This window comes from Archocentrus centrarchus, chromosome 5 (genome assembly GCF_007364275.1).
Source record: "Archocentrus centrarchus isolate MPI-CPG fArcCen1 chromosome 5, fArcCen1, whole genome shotgun sequence".
Lineage (NCBI taxonomy): Eukaryota > Metazoa > Chordata > Actinopteri > Cichliformes > Cichlidae > Archocentrus > Archocentrus centrarchus.
Genome location: NC_044350.1, coordinates 19,217,483 through 19,239,751, shown reverse-complemented (window position 1 = coordinate 19,239,751; position 22,269 = coordinate 19,217,483). Strand labels below are relative to the sequence as shown.

Genomic DNA, 22,269 nt, shown 5'->3' with positions numbered 1-22,269 from the left:
GTTTGTTTTATTTTTGATGCATTATAATCATACCGGTAAAGATAAACCTAAATCAGTAGTAGTAAAATGTTCTCGCATGCCCTACTTCAGAAGCCAGAAACAGTTCACGCCCCACACCCCACAATTTACAATCAATTAAAAAAAGAAAGGAAAAAAGAAAGAAAGTATTAAAGCTGGGTTTTAGAGAAGGTCAGCACAACAGTAGTAGTAGAGTGTTGTCTATTAAAAACATCCTATTTATTCAGCTGGTTACATTTATTTACCCCTGGTCACACACAGGCTCTGTGCCGCACAGTTTAAAAACCAAAACATAATAATATAATACAGTTGGTCCTAAATTATTTCCCCAATACCCCCAAACTGTTGTCTAAAAATGTACCTTGGCTTTATTTTAATCATAAAGCTGTTTATCCTTATTTTGTCCCCTGTACACTGCAAATATGCAAAAGAGAGCGCGCTGCTCTCACTGGACAGCGTTGGATAAAATTATATGAATGAAAAAGAAGCAGTTTTTCACCCCCTCACCCCTCACCCCGAAGGCATGTAATACCGTATTACCACGCTGGGTGGCAGTAAACTCATGCTTCCACCGTTGGTAAATTAATAAGTGTGACAGTAGTCAAAATTCCCATTTATCCTTCTGCATTACTTTACATCCGCATTTCACTGTACGTGTGGTGTAATAGCCCCATAAATAGTCGCTGGTGAATAGCCAGCCCTCCTCATAGCCCTGCGATCAGTCCCCAGCTTTTTTGAGGACAGCCGCCCTCCTTCTGTAGGCGCGGTAGTCTGGTGCTATTCTCCCAGCTTCCTCGCGTTTTTATGAACTGTTCGAGTCTGTAACCACCGACTGCACCAGCGACTTTCTGACGGCCCACGGTGGAGCTACGGGAATAGCCTGTTGGGGAGATATTAACAAATAATGGCTACTGAAAACTTGGAAATGACCAGTGATGCTGACCGAAACGGCGAGGTTGAGGTAAAGACTGCCAACAATTTCTTGTTTAGTTAAGCCGCCACTAATATCCTGCTCAGGCTCAGCCAAGCGCTCATTCCCACAGAAAGACCTCCCAGTCTTGTGGTAGTATGCGATATTCCCGGGTTACACGGTTTTTTCCATCCATCTCTCTCATCTGTTGCCTCCACTCATCCTCATGTTGTCGCTTGCGGTTAGCCAGAGCGACTGTACATGTGTCATTTAGAGGGTTATAAATTTACTGTAGCTAACTGTAGCCAGTTAGCTGGGGTTTGGTTTAATCAGGCTCCAATTCCGAGGCTAGTTTTAACATTTTCCTAATTTACAAAGTGACTTGTGTTTATGTCTTTTGAGAGCAGTTCTTCTGCTGTTATACTAAGGCTCAGTTTACACTTAATGACAAGTGATACATGAGACCACGGGGGGCGTTTAATCACTGGTCTGTAGAGGATCAGGTGGGTCAGCTCACCCAAACTCAGTGATAATATGTAACTACATGGATTTGTTCAAATAATACATATTTAGCTTTTTCCGGTGTCCATACTGTGAGATCTGCAGGAGCTTTACTTTAATAAGACTTTGACATTTTCAGTGACATTTTGTGTTTTAATAAAACTTTCAAGGACGTGATCGTTGCTTAAAAAAAAAAAAAAGTGTCACCTGCATTGCTGGGAATTCACTGCACGCTGACCTCAACAGACAAGTGCAATAGAAAGCTACACTGAAGGGCTATAAGCTACACTGTTTCCTCTGCAGCAACTGTCTACAGGAAAGACTGAACAAGTAAACAATGTGTAACCTGAACACAAGGCAGTATAACCCAGTCATTAATGACTGACAGGGTCTTTTTACTGTACCCTCTTGATTAACTGACTGATATAATGAATCTGTTTTCTCTTTCATTAACTAGCTATTAGCTATTAAGTTGATTAGTAGTAATTTGAGTTACATTAATTTCATTCCCAACTTGTCAGCAAAATGCTTTAAAAATAATAGTTAAGTTTGAGTGTGAGAAATAACTATGAAACAGAAGTCTCATTTCTCACTTTGCAGTTCCTCTGCTACTTAGACTGCGTAGTTAAAAATAAACTTTATTAACCACTGACTTTATATAAAAGGAAGGTTGTCCAAAGGTCCCCAGTCCCCATAAGAGCTTTGATTAGATAAACACTGAATACCACATCACACATGAACTACAGTTAAGGATTACACACAATATAACTTTTTTTTTTTTTTTTTTTTTTTTTAACTTTAAGTTGATGAGCCAGATTGCCTCATGAGTGTTGGTGTTATGATTTCTAAAGTTAACTTTCTTCTGATAGACTAAACAATAACTAAAAAAAAATACTTCTGACTGATTACATGATCATATAAATAATGCAATCTTGTTTCCAAAAGACTGAAACAGGATTTATTTTTAATATATGCTCATTTTGTTTATCACTGAATTGCAACACTTCTTGTTTTAACAGCACCCTCAATAGAGCCTGGCCGATTTATCAGCAGGCTGATCTGTCTGTGCCAGAATTTATAATGCTCAATAAATGAAAATTTAAAAAAATAAGTACGAGACACGAGAAACTTCCTTGTTGTTTGGAATGCAACAAATAACAGCAACCATGAACCAAATAAAACAGGCTTAATTTCAGGTTAAGAAACTTGAAGCCAGTGCAGAAGTGCCTAAAAACGTGCGTCTGAAGGCTATCACATGATTATAGCTGTGGTTCCAAAAAGACGGCTTTCTGTTGTGACCTCTGTAAACACTTTCCTGGTGAATTTAATGGCTCAGTCACTCATTTTGTGTCAGATTGAATAAAAATGATCATTTTTCAAATGGAGGATTATCTGTGGTATGAAATCGCATGAGTTTCACAGGTCATTAGCCAGTGAACAATGAGCGAATGGTTTCACAGTCAGACCTGCTCGTCCTCATCAAAATCTTTTGCGTTTTACAACCAAAACGGCCACAGTGGAAACGCTCAACTCAAGGCTTTAAAACTTTATTTCAGCGACAAACAATGGGTGATGGCACAGTAGGGATGTACATCTTTTATGTTGCCCTATGATAACAACCAGCTGATCAGTGCAGAGTCAGGCAGATCATAAATGAGTAAATAAATAACTACATAGAAATCTGTTTTTGTTTCATGTTTCTGAAAGAAAAAAATGGACAGATTATCAGATTTTTAAATCAAATATCGGTATTGATGTGGGTCTTAAAAATCCTGTCGGCCTATCCTCCAGCCTACCTGTCGGGTTCTACTCTGTAAAAGATCAGGAACTGATGAAATCAGTTGTTGTACTCTAAAAACCAAAGTGTGTTTCTAGTGCCATTCTGCTCAACAGTTAGGAGCCTTTTGTTTTGTGCTTTCTATTTGAAAATAAGTCATAATTTTTCATCAAGATCTCCCCTTAAAAAGTCATTTGGATGGCAGCATGTATTGCTCCAAAGCCTGTCTTCATCATTTAGCATCAGTGGTACACTCACAGCTGGCGCATTCTCATTTTCACACAAAGAACTGTGTTCACTATGATGAGTCATCAGAAGCGTTGCTGACTTCCAGTACAGAATCATGCCTGTTGTTAATGCAGTGCCATCTGAAGATCATGGCCATTCGGACAGTTTGTCAGCCAGTACTAGAAGTATCATACAGACACTTGTCTACAAGATCTGGATTTTTAAAATATATTAATGATATTTAATGGATGAAATCCCCCAAATTCTTTATAGTTTTACATTTAGAATACATGTCCTAATCTTTTTGGAAATAGGATTGTAATTATTTGCCAGCCTACTAGTTACACTACAAGGAAAATTATTTTCAGATACCAAAATGAACTGTGGTGAAACTGGGATGTTCTTCACTAATCTGATACTCAGTAATTTCAGCTTCCACTATAAGCAACAAATGACTATGTTAAAGATTTAAAAATATGTCATGTAGTATGTAAGGGTTTCAGTATGACAAATACTGTTGTCAGCTATAGATAATAAAATATAATCAAGTCAGGTGAATGTGTAAAAGTCATTATCACATGTAATGCGTCAGTCACTATAAAAGCAGGAGCAGGAACAGTTTTAAGAGCTTCAAGAACACAAAGTAAAACTATCCAGAAAACCTCAGTGTGTAAGGAAAAAATAGAAAAGACTAAAAAAAAAAAAACCTCATAGATCACTACTGCCTAGAAGGAGGAAGTTTAAGAGTTTAAGATGTGAGAGAGAATATAGTGGGTAACAGCAGGTGACTCTCACTCCTGCTCCTCCTCTGTGGCCTGGCAGGTTTTGAAGGTTTCGGTGCGAGTTCAACTTCATCGTATAATGTTGCCAACCAGGGCACAAGGTTGGTATTGTTGGACAGTTAAACCTCCACCCTGATGAAACTTTGAGCAATGTAAGAGACTCACTTAAGGAGAAATTGAAGTTTCAGCAGTGACCGCAGTTTCCCCTGACGAAAAGTTTGTAATTTTTTTCTTTTTAGGTAACCTCGTGTGTAAAATAAACAGAAGATAACTACTTCTTTTTTCTTTCTTTCTTGCTTTCTGTTTCGTATTGAAGAAATAATATGAACTATAACACAATAATCAAATATGAGCTTGATACTGGAATAAACGTTATGACTTCACCTTATATAATGTACTGTTTACATTCTAACGAAGAATTATTCATAAACATCTTCACTCACTTCATACAGTGTTTGAGTGGAGGTCAGTTTGGTATTTTTGTGACCGGGTCACTTTGGGAAAATAAAGAGGATGTGGGAGAGCATGTTATTATTGACCTTTTAACCAAATATGTCCCCATGACTTTCTGAGTGGTGGACGTTCCTGTTCAGTTTAAAAAATACTTTCACTTCCATTAATATTTTTCACATCATTTCTCAGGATCAACATGTGACATATTGCCTTTTTGAAACAACATGTAATCATCAAATACACGGTATTACTAAATAACTACATGTTCAGCTAGAGTTGAGAATTTATATCTTTACTGCAGTCCTTGCTTGTCTGATATGAATCCAGCTGAACTGTTATCTTTGACACTTCCCCCCCTAGAAATTCAACTTTTTCCAGAGCTGGCAGAAATACATAAGAAATCCCCACATGCTCAGTCATGGTTTGTGTTTCCTGTGGAAAATGAAAGTGTACAGTCAACCACTTCAATCCCGCTTCTCCATATTAAAATAACCTTGTAATTACCCCAGTTTACACAATAGGACAAGAAACTGTACTTTTTAGGACAAAAAAAAAAGCTTGTTTAACTGATTAATTGCTAAATTAGCAGCTTGTATCTAATGACTGCATCTGTTTATGTTTTAGAGTTTTAACCAGAATAGAGTTGTTACATTTTTGTTTTTTTTGTTATACTGATGTCGTGGTTTGTGTTTGTGTTCAGGCCCCGCTGCGGCACAATGGGAGGAGGCAGCAGAGACCCCTGAATATGAACAACTATGCCAATAAGAAGAGTGCAGCAGAAAGCATGCTAGATGTAGCTCTGCTCATGGCTAATGCCTCCCAGCTGAAGGCGGTGATAGAGCAAGGTCCAAACTTCACCTTTTACGTGCCCCTCATTACTCTCATTAGCATCTCTCTCATCCTGCAGATCGTAGTCGGAGTTCTGCTCATTTTTATTGGTAAGTCTGAAGGTGATCGCCCGATTTCCTTTTGGTTAACTTTATGATTTTGTGAGTATTTTTCACTTTAAACTGTTCAAAACCTTGTTAGTTGTCGAGAATACAGACCATTCTAGGACTCAATGCTCTGTGCAAACATTTATTCTCATATACTACCTTAGCATACAAAGTGATAAGTGGGTGTTATTCAGTGTGTTCATGAGTGCAATTTAACTGTTATTTTTTTCTTAGTCTTTGTCTGACTTCACTGATACACAGTTATTAATGACTTATTGCTTCTTTTGCTGGCTATGTTTACTCTAAAAGATGAACACATATACTACAAGGTGAAGGTCAGGACAATCCACTTTTACTTTAGATCACTGGTTCCCAAAGTGTGGGCCGGGGCCGCAGTAATAACAGAAATTCAGTTTTAATTACTCACAAGTATGCACAGTTACATAGTTCTATAAATGTATTTATTTACATAAAAAGGGAATTAAAACTGGCAATAGGAGGTGGTTAGCTTGTGATATTGCTTATTCCTCATTACCCTAAATTTACTGTTCTTTTAATTAAGTTTGTGTTAAGTTGCAAGTGGGTCACATATTGGTATTAGCAGTTAGCAATTTATATCCAACAGCCTGTGTTGTTTATGTTTTTTTGAATTAAATTTTCAAGGAAAAACATCACTTGTATAAGAGAGTGAAGACAGGCTTCTAGTCAGGAAAATTTCACAGGCCGGCGCTATCAGACAACCGGGGGGAGGGGGACCAAATGGATTTTCTGATTTTTTTTTTTTTGGGTAGATCATCAAATTTGTTAACAAATCTTTTCAGCAACTAATGTGTGTGTTTTCTAACATAAATACTAGCATTTGAAACAGGTCATATACATATTTTGACAAATTCAAATGTACTTTTATTAACCCCTAAAATCTCTGAGTGCACTGATATGATATGTACAGATGTTAAGGTATAAGTAGCATCATAAATAAAATCACTGGTACCTCATTAATGGCTTGCAGGATGAAGTGTCTTCACGTAGCCACTCACCCACCCAGCCACTGGCCCACTCTTATCTTATCCTGACAGAGGATACTATTGTAATAGAGAGCTGAGTTTAGGAAGCCCCAGCAGGAAGAGCTGCTTGTGAGCTGCCAGCTGTTTCCAATTTTAAAAAGTTCTCAGTATTCTCAGAGAATCGACACACTAAGGCAGCATGTAAAAGCACGGGTTTATGAGATGATTAACCCTAGCACTTGTGAAAGTGTGAGTGATAGCGTATCAAAAATCAAGTTCTAGGGTTAAAGACAGACCCGTACACTTTCCCTTCTTATGTAATCTTTAATGAAGGAAAGAACTAATTATACACTTGAGGGCAGTTGTCAATTTAAATCATAGCTTTCAGTACTGATGTGACAGAAAACTGTGTACTGCCCCCACGTGGAGAAAGGAGGTAGTGACTACTGACTGCGCACGCAATAATGTCAACTTCATGTTTTACTTCTTCTTTTTAGTTAAGTGGAATCTGAATGATGAAAGCAATCACTACAGGCTGGACATCATGGAGAACGTCTCCACGGCTTGCGTCTTTGTCATAGTTGTCATCAACGTCTTCATTACGGCCTTCGGTGTCCAGCAGCCCAGCTCGAGTGGTTGATCATATTTTTACATGATTTTCAACACCTCCTGCTCAATTTACTAAAGACAGACTTCCAGAGAGGATCCAGCAACAGATTTATTCACCAAACTGGATGACGTGCAGCTGTATTTTCATTTCTGTAATTCAGTCTACCAGGTCACAGGAGACCCAGCGTACCTGGAGGATCAGGTTACAGTGCATTGTCTGCTGTGTGTGTGTTGGAGGAGTTCCTTGCTTCTCTGACCATGGCCATTCATGGACACCTTGTATAGTTCAGTTCTTATTTTATGTGGCTGTTCACTAGTCTGTTACCTCTTCTCATGCTCAGGTTACTGATGCAAATAAACGACTGCCTTTACGCATAAAACAAACATCAGGAGCAATAGTCACAATCACTGTGAGGGTTTCCTGAACAAAAGAAGATTTCCTGCTTTTATTTTGAAGTTTTTCTACATGTTAGTTGTGCCTTCATGTTATTTAAAAAAAGAACAAACACAATCACCACCGCATAATCCAAAGAAAATTCTTGATGGTGGTTAGTGCATCATGGTTCATCTTGTTGCTGCAAGAAGTATTATAAACTTAGTTTGTGTTGGCTGATTATTTCTTTGTCGTTTGCTTCCTGGCAATAAATTTTATACAGTTGGAAAACCTGTTTCCCCCCCGTAAATGCTGCTCAATCCATATTTGTCAGGAAAATGTGGGTTGAGCAGCAGAGTTGAGTATGTGGGTTGTGCAGAGTCTTCTCTGCCAGTGGCAAACAGCTTATTCTGCTATTGACTTCTGTTTTGAGCTTCTGGTACCTCAGGTGCTGACAATCACACTTGTCATCATTGGAGGCAATCTTGATGCAGAGTGATATCGAGGCTGTGTCTGGTTCTTCCACATGCTACTGAGCCCCCTGTTTGTTGAGTGAATAAACTGTTAAATACAATAAATTACACCAAACAAGAGTCCATAGCAGAATAAGCTGTTTTCTCGATTTTCATGGGCATGACCCACATGCTCAACTCTGCTGCTCAACCCACAAATAAATTTTCCTTACAAATATGGCACCTTTAAGAGGAAATAAACAGGCTTTCCAACAGTGTAAGACTTATTTACAAGAAGCATTGTTACAACAAAGAAATAACCAAACACAAATTTTCTTACTTTTTATGCCGTTTATATAATAAAACAGCTTTACTGTTTACTGTTCCCTGTATGATTACAGGGGGCCTTACCTGCTTTATTTTTAAGTGCTATGCAAAGTTTAGTGTTTAGCCTCTTCAGTCAAGATAGAGGAATTTTTGTGGTTAAAAAAACTTCATCCTCTGTCTGCATGATTCTTTTTAAGTAGGAGATGTCAATAAATATTACAGTACAAGATATAATAATAGAAAGTGATGCACACAGCTGCGTACACGGTGACCAGAGAGAATAATATTTATCTCAGTACATACACCAGCTCATTGTTGACCCACCTAGGGTTCAGAGTTTTGGTTTAATTTCCACCCCTTTCTTACAGAATTTTCACCAGTATGGAAATATATTACAAAAATATATTACAGTTGATTTGAAAGGTTACATCTTTTAGTTTCTGACCATCTGCCTTGTTAGCATGTGGTTAAAGCAAAACCGAACACCAGCTCTTGATGGGTCACCGGTGATCAGGTGGATGTTAATAGGTTAAACTGATTTGCCTTTATTAGTCTGTTTCTGTTTGTTTATTGTAAATTACATGGTTATTTGTGTAAGGATCAACATTTTTCTTAGCTTTTAATGTATAATCTCATATTACACATCATTTTTAAAAATAATTTGTTATACAAAATAAAACTACAAAACCAGCAAGTTGTGTGTTTTATTACCGTGCAGTTTTTTTTTGTTTTATTGTGCAAAGACAAAACTGTTTTACAAATGGTGGCATTTCCACATGTAAGGCATTTAAACACAGTACACACAAATCCTGACAAGGTGGGTGGGTTTATGTTAACTAACCTTCACCAAAAGTCAAATGTTTACTTTTAGAGTTTTATAACAAGGCTGTTGAGTACAAGGCACAATCAGCAAAGCCATTTAAACTACAAGGTGCCGTAATTTTTGCATATAAAAATCCTGAGAATTAACCTTCATATCATTAAGAAGGTTTAAGAACCATTACCATTAGATTTTGTGTGCGTTTTTACAAAAAATACTGACAAATTCTATTTGCTTGAAGATTTGGTGCAAATGAATTTACTGCCAGACTTATATGAAATAGGCAGGAGAGGCACAGCATAAACAGTAACGACAAAAATATCCATACTACAGGATAATATAATGTTTATAACTCACGCAAACTAAATGTAACTACTCCAGGTGAGTGGCTGGACGCTGTGTTTACCATTTCCAGTGCATTCAGTGGTAAGCAAAGTGAGGACAATAAAAAGAATTCCGTCCTGTCCGAACCAACGGAAGCAAAGTTTGACACTCTTCCGATCGTCAGCTGCACGATGAAAACACGGAGCGCGGTCAGTGACACGTAGTCAGTTACGGAGCAACAGGAAGTTCAAAGAAAGCGGTGAACATACGAAAAAACTTGGTTAGAGATGCCACGAAGTAGGTGGCAATGCCTTAACCGTATGTGTGTTGCAGGCCACAGGGGCCAATTCCATCCTTGTCAAGGGGAGTGCTAACCTTCTCTCCTTTCATACAACACGCTTCCAACAGGACAAGACAGCGTAATATATACGCGCGATTACACAACTTGGTTTCACTCACGGTGCCTCCTCCAGGTTTGTGTGTACTCTTGAAGTTTAACTATTCCTGGTTCAAACCGTTGATCGAATATTTATGCCTTTTTTTTTTTGTCAATTTCATTTAACTTTTAAGTTTTGAGTCCGTCGCCTCTCTACCCACGGTGCACTGCGGTAGGAGACCCTCATCTCATTGGTAGATACAGTCACGTGGTTGCAACGTTCGGCATAAACTCCTTTAAAATATTGCTTTTATGCATTTGTCTCGCCACATATCGTTTAGGATTGTTCACGCGTATTCTTTTTTAATTATCTGAATGTGAGCAGGGGAATTTAGAGACGTTCTTATGAAAAAGACAAGTTTGGTGCTGTAGCTCCTCTTTTGGCCACAAGATGGCAATCATGGGCTGTTCTGGATTTAACTAAGGGCTCACAACTGCTTCAAAGTGTTGTATGCAACAAATAAAAGGGAAAAAAACTCCAACGACTGAATGAAAAAAGTCACAACACCAAAATGTCATAATTACTCAGGGATTAAATCCAAGAAACACCCCATTATTTAGTTTTTAAATTTCTCAGTTTGATACCAATAAAAGTAATAAAAAGTGTTTCGATGTAAGTTGAGTTGTTAGAAAAGCTTCAAATTGGTTTTGTGTAAGCATTCAGCAACACAAATTTGTTTCCATTTTCCTACACCTGTTTTTATCCTCAACTGTATCAATCCTTTTAAACCATTTAAAGACTATTTTTAATGGTAAAGTACCAAAAGCAAACAAACTAAATAAAAGCATATTTAATATAAACTGTGTACAAAATTATCTTTAAACTCTTGAGAACAGTGCTGTGCTTTGGTATTAGTAGCATTCATAAGAGCAGTATTGCTGATGCAGTCTCCTAGTACTTGGTGAGGCTTTCCTCAGCGTACCATACAAGAACCTCCTGAGCTTTTCTTTTCAAACCAAGAGCGGCCATCCCGAGCGTCCGGCTGCCTGCCGTCACTTTAGCTTCTACAGAAAAAAAACATTTTTAATTAAATAAAATAGCCTCTTAATAACATTGGAAAAAGTTGCAATTGGTTTTACAATATAAAAAAAATAACATGAAGCCATGTTAAAAATCTGGGAAACAATTTACCACTGCAGTAATAGAAGAAAGCCATCCCCACCACAAAGGTGAAACAGCCCATAAAGAACAGGGGTCCTGGAAAAGAGTAAGCATATATAAAATAAACATTTTTAGGTTTCTTGCCAGTGCTAAATAGTTACACAGACGTTTTAGCTTGGGTAGTTTTTGTCACATCAAGTTACTTTTTAAAGTTTTTGAAGATCCCTCCCTACTTAAAAGCAGTATCACCGTTTTTTTTATAGTTTTCTTTCTTAATCACAATATATGCCTGAATATACATATGGCCAAACTGTGCGACTTGCATATTCTACTGCGCTCATGCTGGCATTAATGCTTTAACCTCCGCATCTTACCTCTTTCATTCAGAACATGTCTCTGTGGGGTGACACGTGGAAATTTCAGTGGGTCCAAGGAATCTGGAAGCAGGGTGGAATAAAACAATATTGACCATATTACCCCTATAATATGGGATATATATTTATATCCATCTATCTATTTATTTATCTATATATAAGCAAGTGGTATGATATGAGTACAGGCCATTTAGGAGACTAACCTCTAAGGCGGAGCCTCGTAGGCAAACTGTAGTAGACCTCCTCGACATGCAAGTGAAGAGCCCTGTAAAATTCCCGGCATGCTTCCTCACCTTTACCTTGCAGGTGTGTCAAAAGCTCACCCAGGCAAACACTTGTAGGCACATCCAAGTTTCTGAACTGAACAACAGGTAACAACAGATAATTTGTTCATATTACATAGAAGTTGTTCAGCGCAGTGTTTGAACCACATTATCTGTACACAGCTATCTGAACCATGGCCCTGAAAGGTGTCCTGGTGCCCATGTAGAAGTGCTTTCACATGAAGTGATGGAACATAAATAAACACATTTACTATTGTCATTTAAACTACTCTAGGTATGTGCTATTAAAGTATGCTTGCTGAAATACTACTTGAACTTCGCTTGAGCATTTTATTTTTATGCTGCTTCATTCTTTTACTCATTCTGCATTATCCTGTTGACTATAGTTAGGTTTTTCAGATTGAGGAAAGTTTGCAATGACTAAAAATATAAAAACTCTCCAAAACTCTCCACAGTTTGGGTTATTTTCCTTTTTTTTTTTTTAAACCACAGACCTGATAAGATGTCAGTTATCCTAATCATGTATTTCCAGTTCACTCCTCACCAGCTTTTACCTGACTAGACTGCTTTAACCAGGCATTAACGCCTCCATTGTAAGGGATGATAAATCTGTGATACACAGTTGCAGACAGGCTGGGTTTCAGTACGGTCACATCCCTAGCAAGCGCTGTATAAATTATAATGCATTTAACTTAAACAGCATGCAAGTGAGCTGCAGACCATTGGTCGCTGCTGTAGTAATGGCATAGCATGATTAGTTTAACACTGCAGTACATTTCTAAAGCAGTATACCTTATGAAAAGGTATTTTTACACTGTTTTACTGGCTTGCACCGCTGCCAGTATGCCACAGAGACAGTGAATGACTCACTTTGGTTGCCTCCTTGTCTGTGAGGATCTGCGGGTAGATTCTGTTGAGCTGCAGGATGAGTTTATCCACAATTTCCGTGTCCAGTCTCCGGTCAGCTTTGAGGAAGATGCGGTCCTCTGTCAGCTGCTCACGAAAACTGTCTGTCGGTGTAAACGGAGGAGTTAAAACGGCTCAGTACATCAGCAGCTGCTTGACAAGCTAGCTTTTCTTTGGAAGGGTACGTCAGTTTGTAGTGGTCTACTCATAAAGCAGAGACATTAAAGCCAGTATTTTTTTTCCTCGATACTTTAGCAAGAGTGGAGTATAGCTCGTGACGAAAAGGGAAAGTGGCATGACAAACATGACACTTTTTTTTTCTTTTCAAACGTGAGTTAAGAAACTTTTCAGTCCTGAACCAGACTTGGAACTGTCTTTGGCAAAGCGAGGCAAAGCTTCGGCTTGTTACTGCTGTCGTAATACTCTTCATTCAGAGCTAATGAGAGTTTGTTATAGCAAAATTGAGGGCTAAATAATGTAAAAAGAGCGTTATTTATTACTTTAGTGAAAAAAGAAAGACACGAACCTCCCATTCTGGAGTCCCCTGTGTCCTCTGTTGTTGGACACGCCCGCCGACGTCATCCCGCCGGCAGGGATGGGCTTACGTAAACGTCTCCCATAAAAGAAAAAGAAGCCTTTTCAGCGGAAAGACCATTAACGACTACAAATACAATGTAATTATTGTGTAAGTGGTTAGAATTGTAACAATGTTATAGTAGATGTCACATACCAGTTTTATTTATTTCTACCATAACTAATAAAAACAGTCTATAAACATAACTGCAATAAAAGAGCTCTGTGTCAGACCACTTGTTGCCTATTTTCACTTCATGTTAATAGCGTGGAAAATGGTGCTACTGTGTGTGTATATATAAATAAATTAAAAAAAAAACTGGCTCAAGATTTTGCACAATACTAAATTTATGTGCATTAATGCATTTCTTTTATGTAGCTGCTGATGTAGCTACATAAAAGAAAGTTTAAAAAAAAAAAAATTTGTTTTTTTAATTTTAATGTAAAGGTTGGCATTTTTATTAGAAAAAGGAAATCAAACCCACAACGATCTCAGAATTGTAAAAGTTAGATTTATTTCTTCACCAGTAATACTGTAACAGGAAGTAGAGGCAGGAGCCTACAGTTAGGAAATCAAATCAAATTTCAGCATTTTCGAATTTTTTGACCTGCAAGCTAAATACACACTCCCTTGTGAAATAAAAAGGATGACAAATCCTGTAGTCTGAATGAACTGAGACAAATAAATACAATCGCAGTTATTGTAAAAAAAAAAAAAAAAAAAAAAAAAAAAAGAAGTTGCACTTGTATAAAGAAAACACACAATGGCACTGCAGACTTATTATTTAAAAAGCTTTACAAAAAGTTGTATTAAAATGGTTACTTTAAAAACTCTGTCATGGATAGAGTTTATGAATACTATACATCTGACCTTAACTTATAAATCTTTAAATAAGCTTTGCATTTTTACTCTTTTTCAGTCATAACAAGCATACATTAGTTTGCAAAAACTCTGCTTTATCTGCTCAGAACATAATCATACAGAACACAGTTAAGATCCTGTATTTGAAGTTCCATTTTTTGCAGGATCATAGAGTGACAATAATACAGCACACCCAAAGACAGAGCTATAAAGAATTCTGGCTGTCAGTACATATCAAACCTAAATCTGAAGGCCAAAGGACAACAAAATCAGAGACTTCTTTGTTGCTTTAAAAGCAGTCTCTGACTTTAGTGCTATGAAATAAATAAGGTTAAAGATATATGGGGAGACATTTAAAATAGTGAAGAACCTGCCAGATGAGCATGCACACAGAATACAAACATTATACAATACTTGAAACAGTTAGCATCATTTTAGAAAGTGGAATAAGCTTGGAGCAAATATGTAAAACAAAAAGTGCTCAGTCAGGGTAACACAGGCATTGAGTAATCCACAAAACACCCATCAGGACTCTTCCACTGGTTAAGTAATCATAGTGGTTCATATTATTGGAAGACTGATAGACTGCACTGGGCAGCTGATCTGATATTTTCTGCAGTTTGTTAGAGCTTAACAATATTTTAAATACTTGTTTTGGCACTCTAAAACAAGGCTCTTGGCTAATACTGCTGTATATATTCTTGTCTAAGTAATGACATAATTTGGACCATGATTAAAGTGAAGAAACCAGGAGAACAGACGACTGGCCACTGTCACATAATCTCATGGATCTCCTTAAGGACACTTGGCTCGACAAGTTTACTGCAAAGACAGAACAGAATGAAATGAAATTCATTTCAATTTCTGCTGCATTAGTGAGATGAACTATCATTAGATAAGCAGTTGGAGGAAAAGCACAGAAAAGATGGCTGCAATAATCAGAGGAGTTGGGTGTGTTTTGCATGCAGTGTTTGGTCATTAATCAGCAATAGCATATTAGCCTAATAGAGAAGATATGTTTTTCCTCTTTTTCTACATCAAATTACACCTGCTTATACTTACCACATGTCATGAGGTCATCAAGCCGAAATAATAAAATAAGTAACACTAACACGTTTAAATATTATACATTATGATTGGGACACACCTTCCTTTATTGTGCCAACTGAATGCTGCATATTAATTGCGCCATTAAAGCAAAAGCTATTCTGACCCAAAGGATAATTCTTCTTAAATGTTGTAAAAGAAGTGAGAGCCTTCACTGAAGCTTTGTGGCTTAGAGGTTGTTCTGCAATGCGATGACTTACACTGCGGCTGGAAGAGGCTCCCTTGCCTTTTGTCTTGGCCTTGCCTCCCACTGTTGAGGCACTGTTGCGGCGCGCTTGCTCATGATCAAACTCCAAATCCTCTAGGCGCTGAGTTAATGCCAGTTTTTGCTGAATGGCCATACGTAACAAAGAATTCAGAGTCTTCTTTTCATCCTCAGCAGCAGCCAGCTGCCTCTGCATGTCATCCAGCTGGGTAACATACTCATCACACCTGGGGGGGGGGGGGGTAAAAGAGGAGGAGAGGGAGGGGGAAAAAATTGTAAACTTTATGCCCAGCAGGTGGAGCAATTTGCCTTGAACTACTGCTGCTGTCATGTTTGCTGGATTCCCCAGACAGCATTTTCCAGATGGGAGGACGAAATCCACGCTAGCTGACTGCACAAGTATTACATCAGACTGCTCTCACAATGCTTTGTGTCTTTGTCAGAGAAACACGCAGACACACAAAACATTTGTGCAGGCTTAGCTATGAGGTTTTAATTTTCTCTTGAGATACTTGAAAGAAGCAAAATTACGACATAAAGAAACATCAGTGTTCTTTTTTAATGTCTCCTGTAACAGAGACGCCGCGTGTTTGGTGTGGGTCACCTGATGGTTATTATCACATTTGCCAAATTTAAATGTAAATCAGTCATTACGCATAAAAAGTATATGTCTTACCTTGTAGCAAACATGGCTCGAAGAGAGGAGAACGTAGCAGCGTCCTCTTTCAAAGCCTTGAGTTCATTACGGAGCTTCATCATTGTCTCGGTCACCATGGCCTTCTCACTTTCATACTTACTCTTGAGGTTAGCCAGAGCAACCTCTGCTGTCTAAAGGGAATAAAATAAAATGATTAATGCAAATTTTAAATTCAGCGACTTTTCTATTGGTGTTAAACTTGTCAGTTTAAGAAACAAACAACCTTCCACACACAGCAGGTATGTATACACACACACACACACACACCATCCCCTCACCTGTTTGTTGGCCTTGAGAACAGCTCTGAGAGTGGCAATCTGCTCCCTTTTGGTACTAAGCAGGGACTTGAGTTTGAGAATCTCCTCCATGCATGCTTCTTTGTCTTTGTCTGCCACTGTGCTCAGCTCCAGGTTGGCAAGTCTTTGACGTGACAGCTCTGTGGTGCGGTCCACTGCCTGCTGGAGGTGGCGGATTTGGTCCCTGATAATAGCTACGAGGTTATAGATGTTCATGGGTTCTGGCCGATGATCCTGGATTGGAGCTGCAGTAACTGCGGCGCTGCTGGAATCTGACTTTCCAGACTCAGTCTCAGTGATTAACCCATTAGTGAGAAGTACTGACTGGTGCTCCTTTGCTTCTTGCCCCTTTCTTAGCATGGCTTTGCCATCCTTGTAATAGTCGAGCATGACGCGGTTAGGGGTTTCATTGTTGCACATGCACACATGGTTGTAGAGATTGGCCAGCTCTTCACTGAAAGCTATGAGCTCATCCTGGGCCACATTAAGGCTGCCAAGTGATTCTCCAGCTGCTTCGCTGACCAGACGGAGCTCCTTCTCCAGACGTGCCACCACGGCTTTATCTGCTTGGCTAATCTTCTCCAAGGATGACAACTTTGACCTCAAGTCCTGGACATCGCTCTCCAGCCGCGCTCGCTCATCTTCATACTGGGTTCGACACTCCTCATACTGTGCCCTTAGTGTTTTCAGCTCTTGCCTCAGTTCTCCAGCTTCAGATACTGCCACGGTGTATTTACACTGCAGGATCTCAGGGCCATTAATGTCCAGCTCGTAGTAGTCTCCGTCATCATGACTGTCCCTGTCTTTCTCACTGTCAAGGGCAGACTGTCGCTCCTTACTGGCCTGAAGTTTCCTCATTGCACTTAGATTTTCAGTCAACCTGTTGACCGTTTCCTTTTGCTCAGACACAGTGCCATAGGCCTGTTCCAGCTGCTTCTGGCTCTCCTGCAGAGAGTTGATCAGGGCAACCTTTTCCCGCTCAACCTACAGATACACAGATATAAAGAGATTTTTAGTCAGCTAGCCAACTTCGTAGCAATAAAAAAAAACAAAACAAAAAAAAAACAAACGGGAGCCAGCCCTTTTGGCCAGGTGACAGAGCGTAATTAAGTTTTCTGTACAACCCTTCAGACTTCTTGAGTGACTCACTTAAAAGTGTGCCCAATAATAGTGTGATATGCCACTCCTCATGATTACTGTGGTATTTAAAAATTTTAAAGTTATCATATAAACAATTCATACACAACAACACTGTTAGTAATTCAGGGCCACTAAATTATGGAGTTAGTTCAGCCAGTTTGTCATCTACTTTTCCAGCAGCTTTGTAAAATTCAGTTTGTGGTGCCGTGATTGACTAACTGCAGCTTCGTGTGCCATTTTAGAGTTGTGATATTTTGTATACAAACTGAGTACTGCATTTGTCCATACTGGTTTAGCCAAGTCATTTATACACTCTAGATCCACAGGATACACAGCAGCAAATAAAGTTAGGAATGAGTTAGACTGATAGCATTTCCTGTTTTCTCAAATTGTTTGTAGATAATGTGATAAAATCTTAAATTCTTTTGGCCACGATAACCATGTAGTAAAAACGGCATGCCTGCCCTACTACATCACGTACAGCAGATTTTAGCTTAAGCCATATCTACTTTTTATTGAATGAGAAATCACGACCTCAGGTAACACACTTCATGGTGGTTCTTGGTCCAAGTGCATCTCACAGATCTCATACCTGCACCAGCTGTTGTTTCAGTTTCTGAATCTCTGATATGTTGAGCTCACTCAGCAGGTCGTCCACCAAGCTAGGAACTGGCTTGAAGGCCTCCCCTCTCTTGTTCACTGTTCTATTGTCTTCATCACTTTCACTTGTCTTGACCAAGCCGTTCTCAAAGCCTCTTATCAGATCGTCGTTGTCCGGTTCAGTGATGGCTGAGGGGTCCTCGTGGTGTTTGGGGTTATCGATGGAAATATTGAAAGAGCTACTGTACACAGAGCCACCGATGGTCATATAGTGGGAGAGCTCTTTGCGCAGCGAGGCCTTCTGCTCACGTTCCGTCTTAATGGTCTCTAAAGCTTCTGTCAGCTGCCGCTCTGCAATTTCTCTCAGACGCATCGCTTCCTCCAGCTGGCTGTGCAGACACTGGGAGTCCTCCTCCAGACGGCGGATCTCATGTTTTAGACCTTCAAATTCCACCTGTGCAGATAGTCAAAAAATATAAATAACACAGCAAATAATTTTACCCACATGGGTAGTGTCTGTTATAATCTGTCAAACAGCCATAATTGCTTCGTGACTGGTCAAAGTATTATACACAGATCAACAGAAGGTTTTTTTTTTTAAAGTAAAATTCAATGTCTGCTCACATTTTTACATTCTAAGGAAAAGAAACAATGACTGCGTAGCTATATTAGAACCAAAAGTTCTAATATAGAACTTATGAGTCCCTTCTGACTCAAACAAAAACAGGAATAACACTGTTATTTTAGAAAGATTCCCACCCACTACAAAGCATGAGTTTTATTTTCAGTCTCACCTGGTTCTGTTTCAACACAGACACTTGTTTCTGAAAGGAGATGTTCTCCTCCTCCAATTCACTGTAGTCCTGGAGCAGCCGAGCCTCCCGAACCTTGTACTCTCTGATGTCATCTCGCAGCTGATTGCGCTGTAGCTCTGCCAGCTCTGAATTCTGTACACAAGAGGGACAACAGAAGAATAATTAGATGAAATTTAATTTAAACTGTCAGCAAATGCAGTTTAAGTTTGGAACCAGTGAGCCCGAAGCAGGGTTCGGTCAGTGCCTTAAAACAAGGACCAGAATGTTTCACATACCACAAGACTTTGGCCGGCACGTGTAATGATGGAAGGAGGACATGGTCCACTTACCAATTCATGCTACAGAGAGTCCTGGTGGAGGACATCCTTTGTGTCACTCACTGCGGACCATTACATCATCTTTCCTGCTGGGCTCAGTGCAAACTTGGCCCTCCCCCCATGATACGCACCAGCTCTCTCACAACCCACACTGACAACTTGTCGTAGTCTAAAGCTCAACTTCAATTAGCATTAACAAGCTTTAATAGATTTCACAAATGTGCAGCAAACAGCGACTTTCAATTACGGCACAGATAAAAGACACTGATTCTAACTTCAGATGACAATACACTATGATAAGAACAGATGTTAGAGGGAGAATTTAAGTTTGGATCATAATGAAAAATTCATATTGCTGCACTCTTAATCCTTACCTCTCTCATTTCAAGGGCAATGGATGACAGGCGATCATTTTCAGCTTGTGCGCTGGTAAGGGAAGCTTTGGCCTGTCGGAGCTCATTCTGCAACTCTAGGACCTTCTGCTGGTAGAGAGCTTCTTTACTGGCTGACTCTAGTATCAATGACTCTTCCCTGCTCTCCCCATCTGCTGCCACCTTTCTGTGGGTAGAGTAAGCATGTCCAAAGGCCTAAAGACAGACACAAAGTGCAACAATTAATCAAGGACTCATTACAAACTCATAACAATGACCTAAGTGAAATTCTCCATCTGTGCAAATAATATATGAAGCTCATATGACAAGCTGGGCCAAACTGTAGGTTGCAGTTGGTCTTTCAATCAACTTTACTAATTAATTTATACATTCAGTAGTACCAAGGCAACTGTTACTAACACTGAGTGTCATTAAGTGCTGATGTAACAGCTAGTGACCGAGAAAGTCCGGAAACCCGCTGCAGAGCTAGATCTCCACGCCATCTTTTCTTTCTCAACAGTTATCTGTAAAACAGATCTGCGTAACTAGCAGTGGTCAGTCACAATGATGCAAACTGATCAGGAGGCTGATGAATGATTCCTTTTCATACATTTGTCTCAGTGATGTAGTGCAGTAAAGGGAAGAACAACTGTCACAATCATGAGATACCAAGTCAATGACCACAACAATTTGTCACTTAGTGATGCAAGTGTGATCCATGAATCAGTACATAACTGAAGTGAAGCTATTAAAGATTCCCATTGACTTAGTCAGTGGCAAAAAATCTTATTGACTCAGTGTTTAAAAAAATATATTTAATTACGTTTGACTTTTTCTGTATAAATGTATCAATAAGAGTGCTACCAATAAAGCCCAGCTTACACACAATGACCTATTGCCATTTCAAGGACACTAATAATAGAGACTGGACATTTGAGGTATAGTTGACAGACAGCAAGTCTGTAACTGCAATGTGGAAGTGCTTTAGGATGCACTTCCTCTAATGACTGAAGTCTTAAGACTGAACTGAAGGGAAATCCCCCCCCACCCCCACACACACATCTGTACTTTTTTGAAATACAGACAGATTTTCCCACAAGTTATGATCTTTTTATGAGTTGTTGCTTAGATATTCTTTGTTTTGTTATGTTTTGTTTGTTTAATATTTACTTGAGCAACAGGACTTCTAATATTTTCCTGTGGAGGTTATTGCCTTTTCTTCTGTTTCTTTTTTGTATCCCACCTTGTGGGGTTTGCCTAAAACCCTTCCTTATTTTTCAATTTTGCAAATCTGCAGTTGTTAGACTCCATTAAAATAGAAGCTACTGATAACCCCAAATCATTTCAAACCATCCTCTCAGAAATGAGAATATGTAGTCCTCTAACATGGCCATCATGAGGAAAAAAAATAATGAAATACAGAATTTGCACAGTGTCACAATGAATGCAGAGAGAGATTTGTTTTTCATCTGCACAGTGAGCTGCCTCACATCAGTCCAAAGTGGTAAATTCCATAAAAGTTGCTGTCACTCTAGATTCAAAGGCCTAGAGGTTAGCTGAACTTGTAGGTTAGAAATAACTTACCAGACAACCAATTAGGAGATAATGAAAAACAAAGATATTGAGAGATATTAACTTTTTTATGAACAGGTTAACAGCAAATTGGCCAAACAGGCTTATAAATGCGACATAAGTCACTGCAGCTACAGGCGTCTGATTTCGAGGCCTCAGTCTTAGGACCAAGTAAGAGGGGAAGTAATCAAAACTAATGACAGTTTTTCTTATCCCTCAAGGCGAGACAACATTAGGTCACACAGCAATATTTGGGCTTAGAAATAGTTATGCATATTACAGACTTCAAAGCATATTTGAAGAGGCAGGGGAGATATAAATAGAGATGGGGCTGGGGCTCAAAAGAAGCAAACCCCACCACCGACAGCTTATACTGGGATCCCCGCTGTCACTCTAAATTCCCAGCGCGCTACTAACGTTAAGTGCTAAGTTGCTCTCCTAGTCTTCACATACCGATTGATGCCAGGACTTATATAAAATATCTGGCTGCGTGGCGGTGACCTCGGGTTACCTCCTTCAGCTGATCCAGCTCCTGTCGGACCGTCTCGTAGTCTGCCTCCAACTCGTCAAATCGCTGCTTGAGCTGCTGTTTCTCCTCCAGCACCGCCAGCCCATATTCAGCCGCCTGGATCTTCTCCTGGGTTGTTTCACGAAGCTCCCGGGTCAGGCGCTCCACTTCGGCTCGGAGCCACTGTGGCCCGGCTTCTGTCACCAGTACCGCCTCAGGATATTCCTGCTCCTCCATAGACATCTTGGCGAACCGCCGACTCCCAACTGTAACGGGACCCAGCCCTGGCTAGTAGCAGGAGCAGCGGAGCAAATCACCAAGACCGCAAAATCACTGCCTTCTTTGTTTGGGTCGCATTGTTAGGCTTAAACTGTATTTAGTTTCCCGTGACTTTTCCTGCTGCAGACTTCGACATAGCTCCAACGGAACAATAGTTTTCTCATTCTCACTGAATTCTTCGGTCCATTCTTGAAGCTGATAGAAGAAACTTGAGTTGAGATCATCGATTGGAAAAAGCTACCCCTACACGACGTTCAAATCGGCGTGACTATGAAGGGAAATGTAGTTTTAAGTGAGATGCACTGCCGCAAG

General features: G+C 39.4%; 3 protein-coding genes and 1 non-coding gene across 4 annotated transcripts; 1 reads left to right on the top strand and 3 right to left on the bottom strand.

Annotated features, from left to right (window-relative positions):
* Positions 1–653: 653 nt before the first annotated feature.
* On the top strand, positions 654–9,059 carry LOC115780780 (ninjurin-1-like). The gene is made up of 3 exons (XM_030730182.1): positions 654–979; positions 5,370–5,607; positions 7,106–9,059. The coding sequence occupies exons 1-3, from the start codon at positions 923–925 to the stop codon at positions 7,246–7,248; spliced, it is 438 nt and encodes a 145-aa protein (XP_030586042.1). The 5' UTR covers positions 654–922; the 3' UTR covers positions 7,249–9,059.
* A 723-nt stretch (positions 9,060–9,782) lies between these two features.
* LOC115781059 (U6atac minor spliceosomal RNA) lies at positions 9,783–9,910 on the bottom strand. Its single transcript, XR_004020051.1, has one exon. It is a non-coding gene; the product is annotated as a U6atac minor spliceosomal RNA (small nuclear RNA).
* Positions 9,911–10,049: 139 nt separating this feature from the next.
* On the bottom strand, positions 10,050–13,227 carry card19 (caspase recruitment domain family, member 19). Its single transcript, XM_030730181.1, has 6 exons — positions 13,142–13,227; positions 12,580–12,719; positions 11,629–11,785; positions 11,426–11,488; positions 11,082–11,147; positions 10,050–10,954 (listed from the first exon to the last, which is right to left on the bottom strand). Exons 1-6 carry the CDS (start codon positions 13,146–13,148, stop codon positions 10,842–10,844), a joined length of 546 nt encoding a protein of 181 aa, XP_030586041.1. The 5' UTR covers positions 13,149–13,227; the 3' UTR covers positions 10,050–10,841.
* Positions 13,228–13,931: 704 nt separating this feature from the next.
* On the bottom strand, positions 13,932–22,215 carry LOC115780894 (protein bicaudal D homolog 2-like). Its single transcript, XM_030730315.1, has 8 exons — positions 21,682–22,215; positions 19,602–19,814; positions 18,890–19,042; positions 18,088–18,549; positions 16,338–17,339; positions 16,039–16,190; positions 15,358–15,589; positions 13,932–14,872 (listed from the first exon to the last, which is right to left on the bottom strand). Exons 1-8 carry the CDS (start codon positions 21,919–21,921, stop codon positions 14,870–14,872), a joined length of 2,457 nt encoding a protein of 818 aa, XP_030586175.1. The 5' UTR covers positions 21,922–22,215; the 3' UTR covers positions 13,932–14,869.
* Positions 22,216–22,269: the final 54 nt, after the last annotated feature.

Excerpts from the sequence above, each read along its gene's own strand:
- LOC115780780 (XM_030730182.1), top strand. The coding sequence starts at position 923 with ATGGCTACTGAAAACTTGGAAATGACCAGTGATGCTGACCGAAACGGC. Across the intron at positions 980-5,369 it reads ACCGAAACGGCGAGGTTGAG|GCCCCGCTGCGGCACAATGG; the intron begins GTAAAGACTGCC and ends GTTTGTGTTCAG. Across the intron at positions 5,608-7,105 it reads AGTTCTGCTCATTTTTATTG|TTAAGTGGAATCTGAATGAT; the intron begins GTAAGTCTGAAG and ends TCTTCTTTTTAG.
- card19 (XM_030730181.1), bottom strand. Across the intron at positions 11,489-11,628 it reads TACGAGGCTCCGCCTTAGAG|ATTCCTTGGACCCACTGAAA; the intron begins GTTAGTCTCCTA and ends CCCTGCTTCCAG. Across the intron at positions 10,955-11,081 it reads TTTCTTCTATTACTGCAGTG|AAGCTAAAGTGACGGCAGGC; the intron begins GTAAATTGTTTC and ends TTTTTTCTGTAG.
- LOC115780894 (XM_030730315.1), bottom strand. The coding sequence starts at position 21,921 with ATGTCTATGGAGGAGCAGGAATATCCTGAGGCGGTACTGGTGACAGAA. Across the intron at positions 18,550-18,889 it reads CTGTGTTGAAACAGAACCAG|GTGGAATTTGAAGGTCTAAA; the intron begins GTGAGACTGAAA and ends CTATCTGCACAG. Across the intron at positions 15,590-16,038 it reads CGAGCCATGTTTGCTACAAG|GTGTGATGAGTATGTTACCC; the intron begins GTAAGACATATA and ends CCCCCCCCCCAG.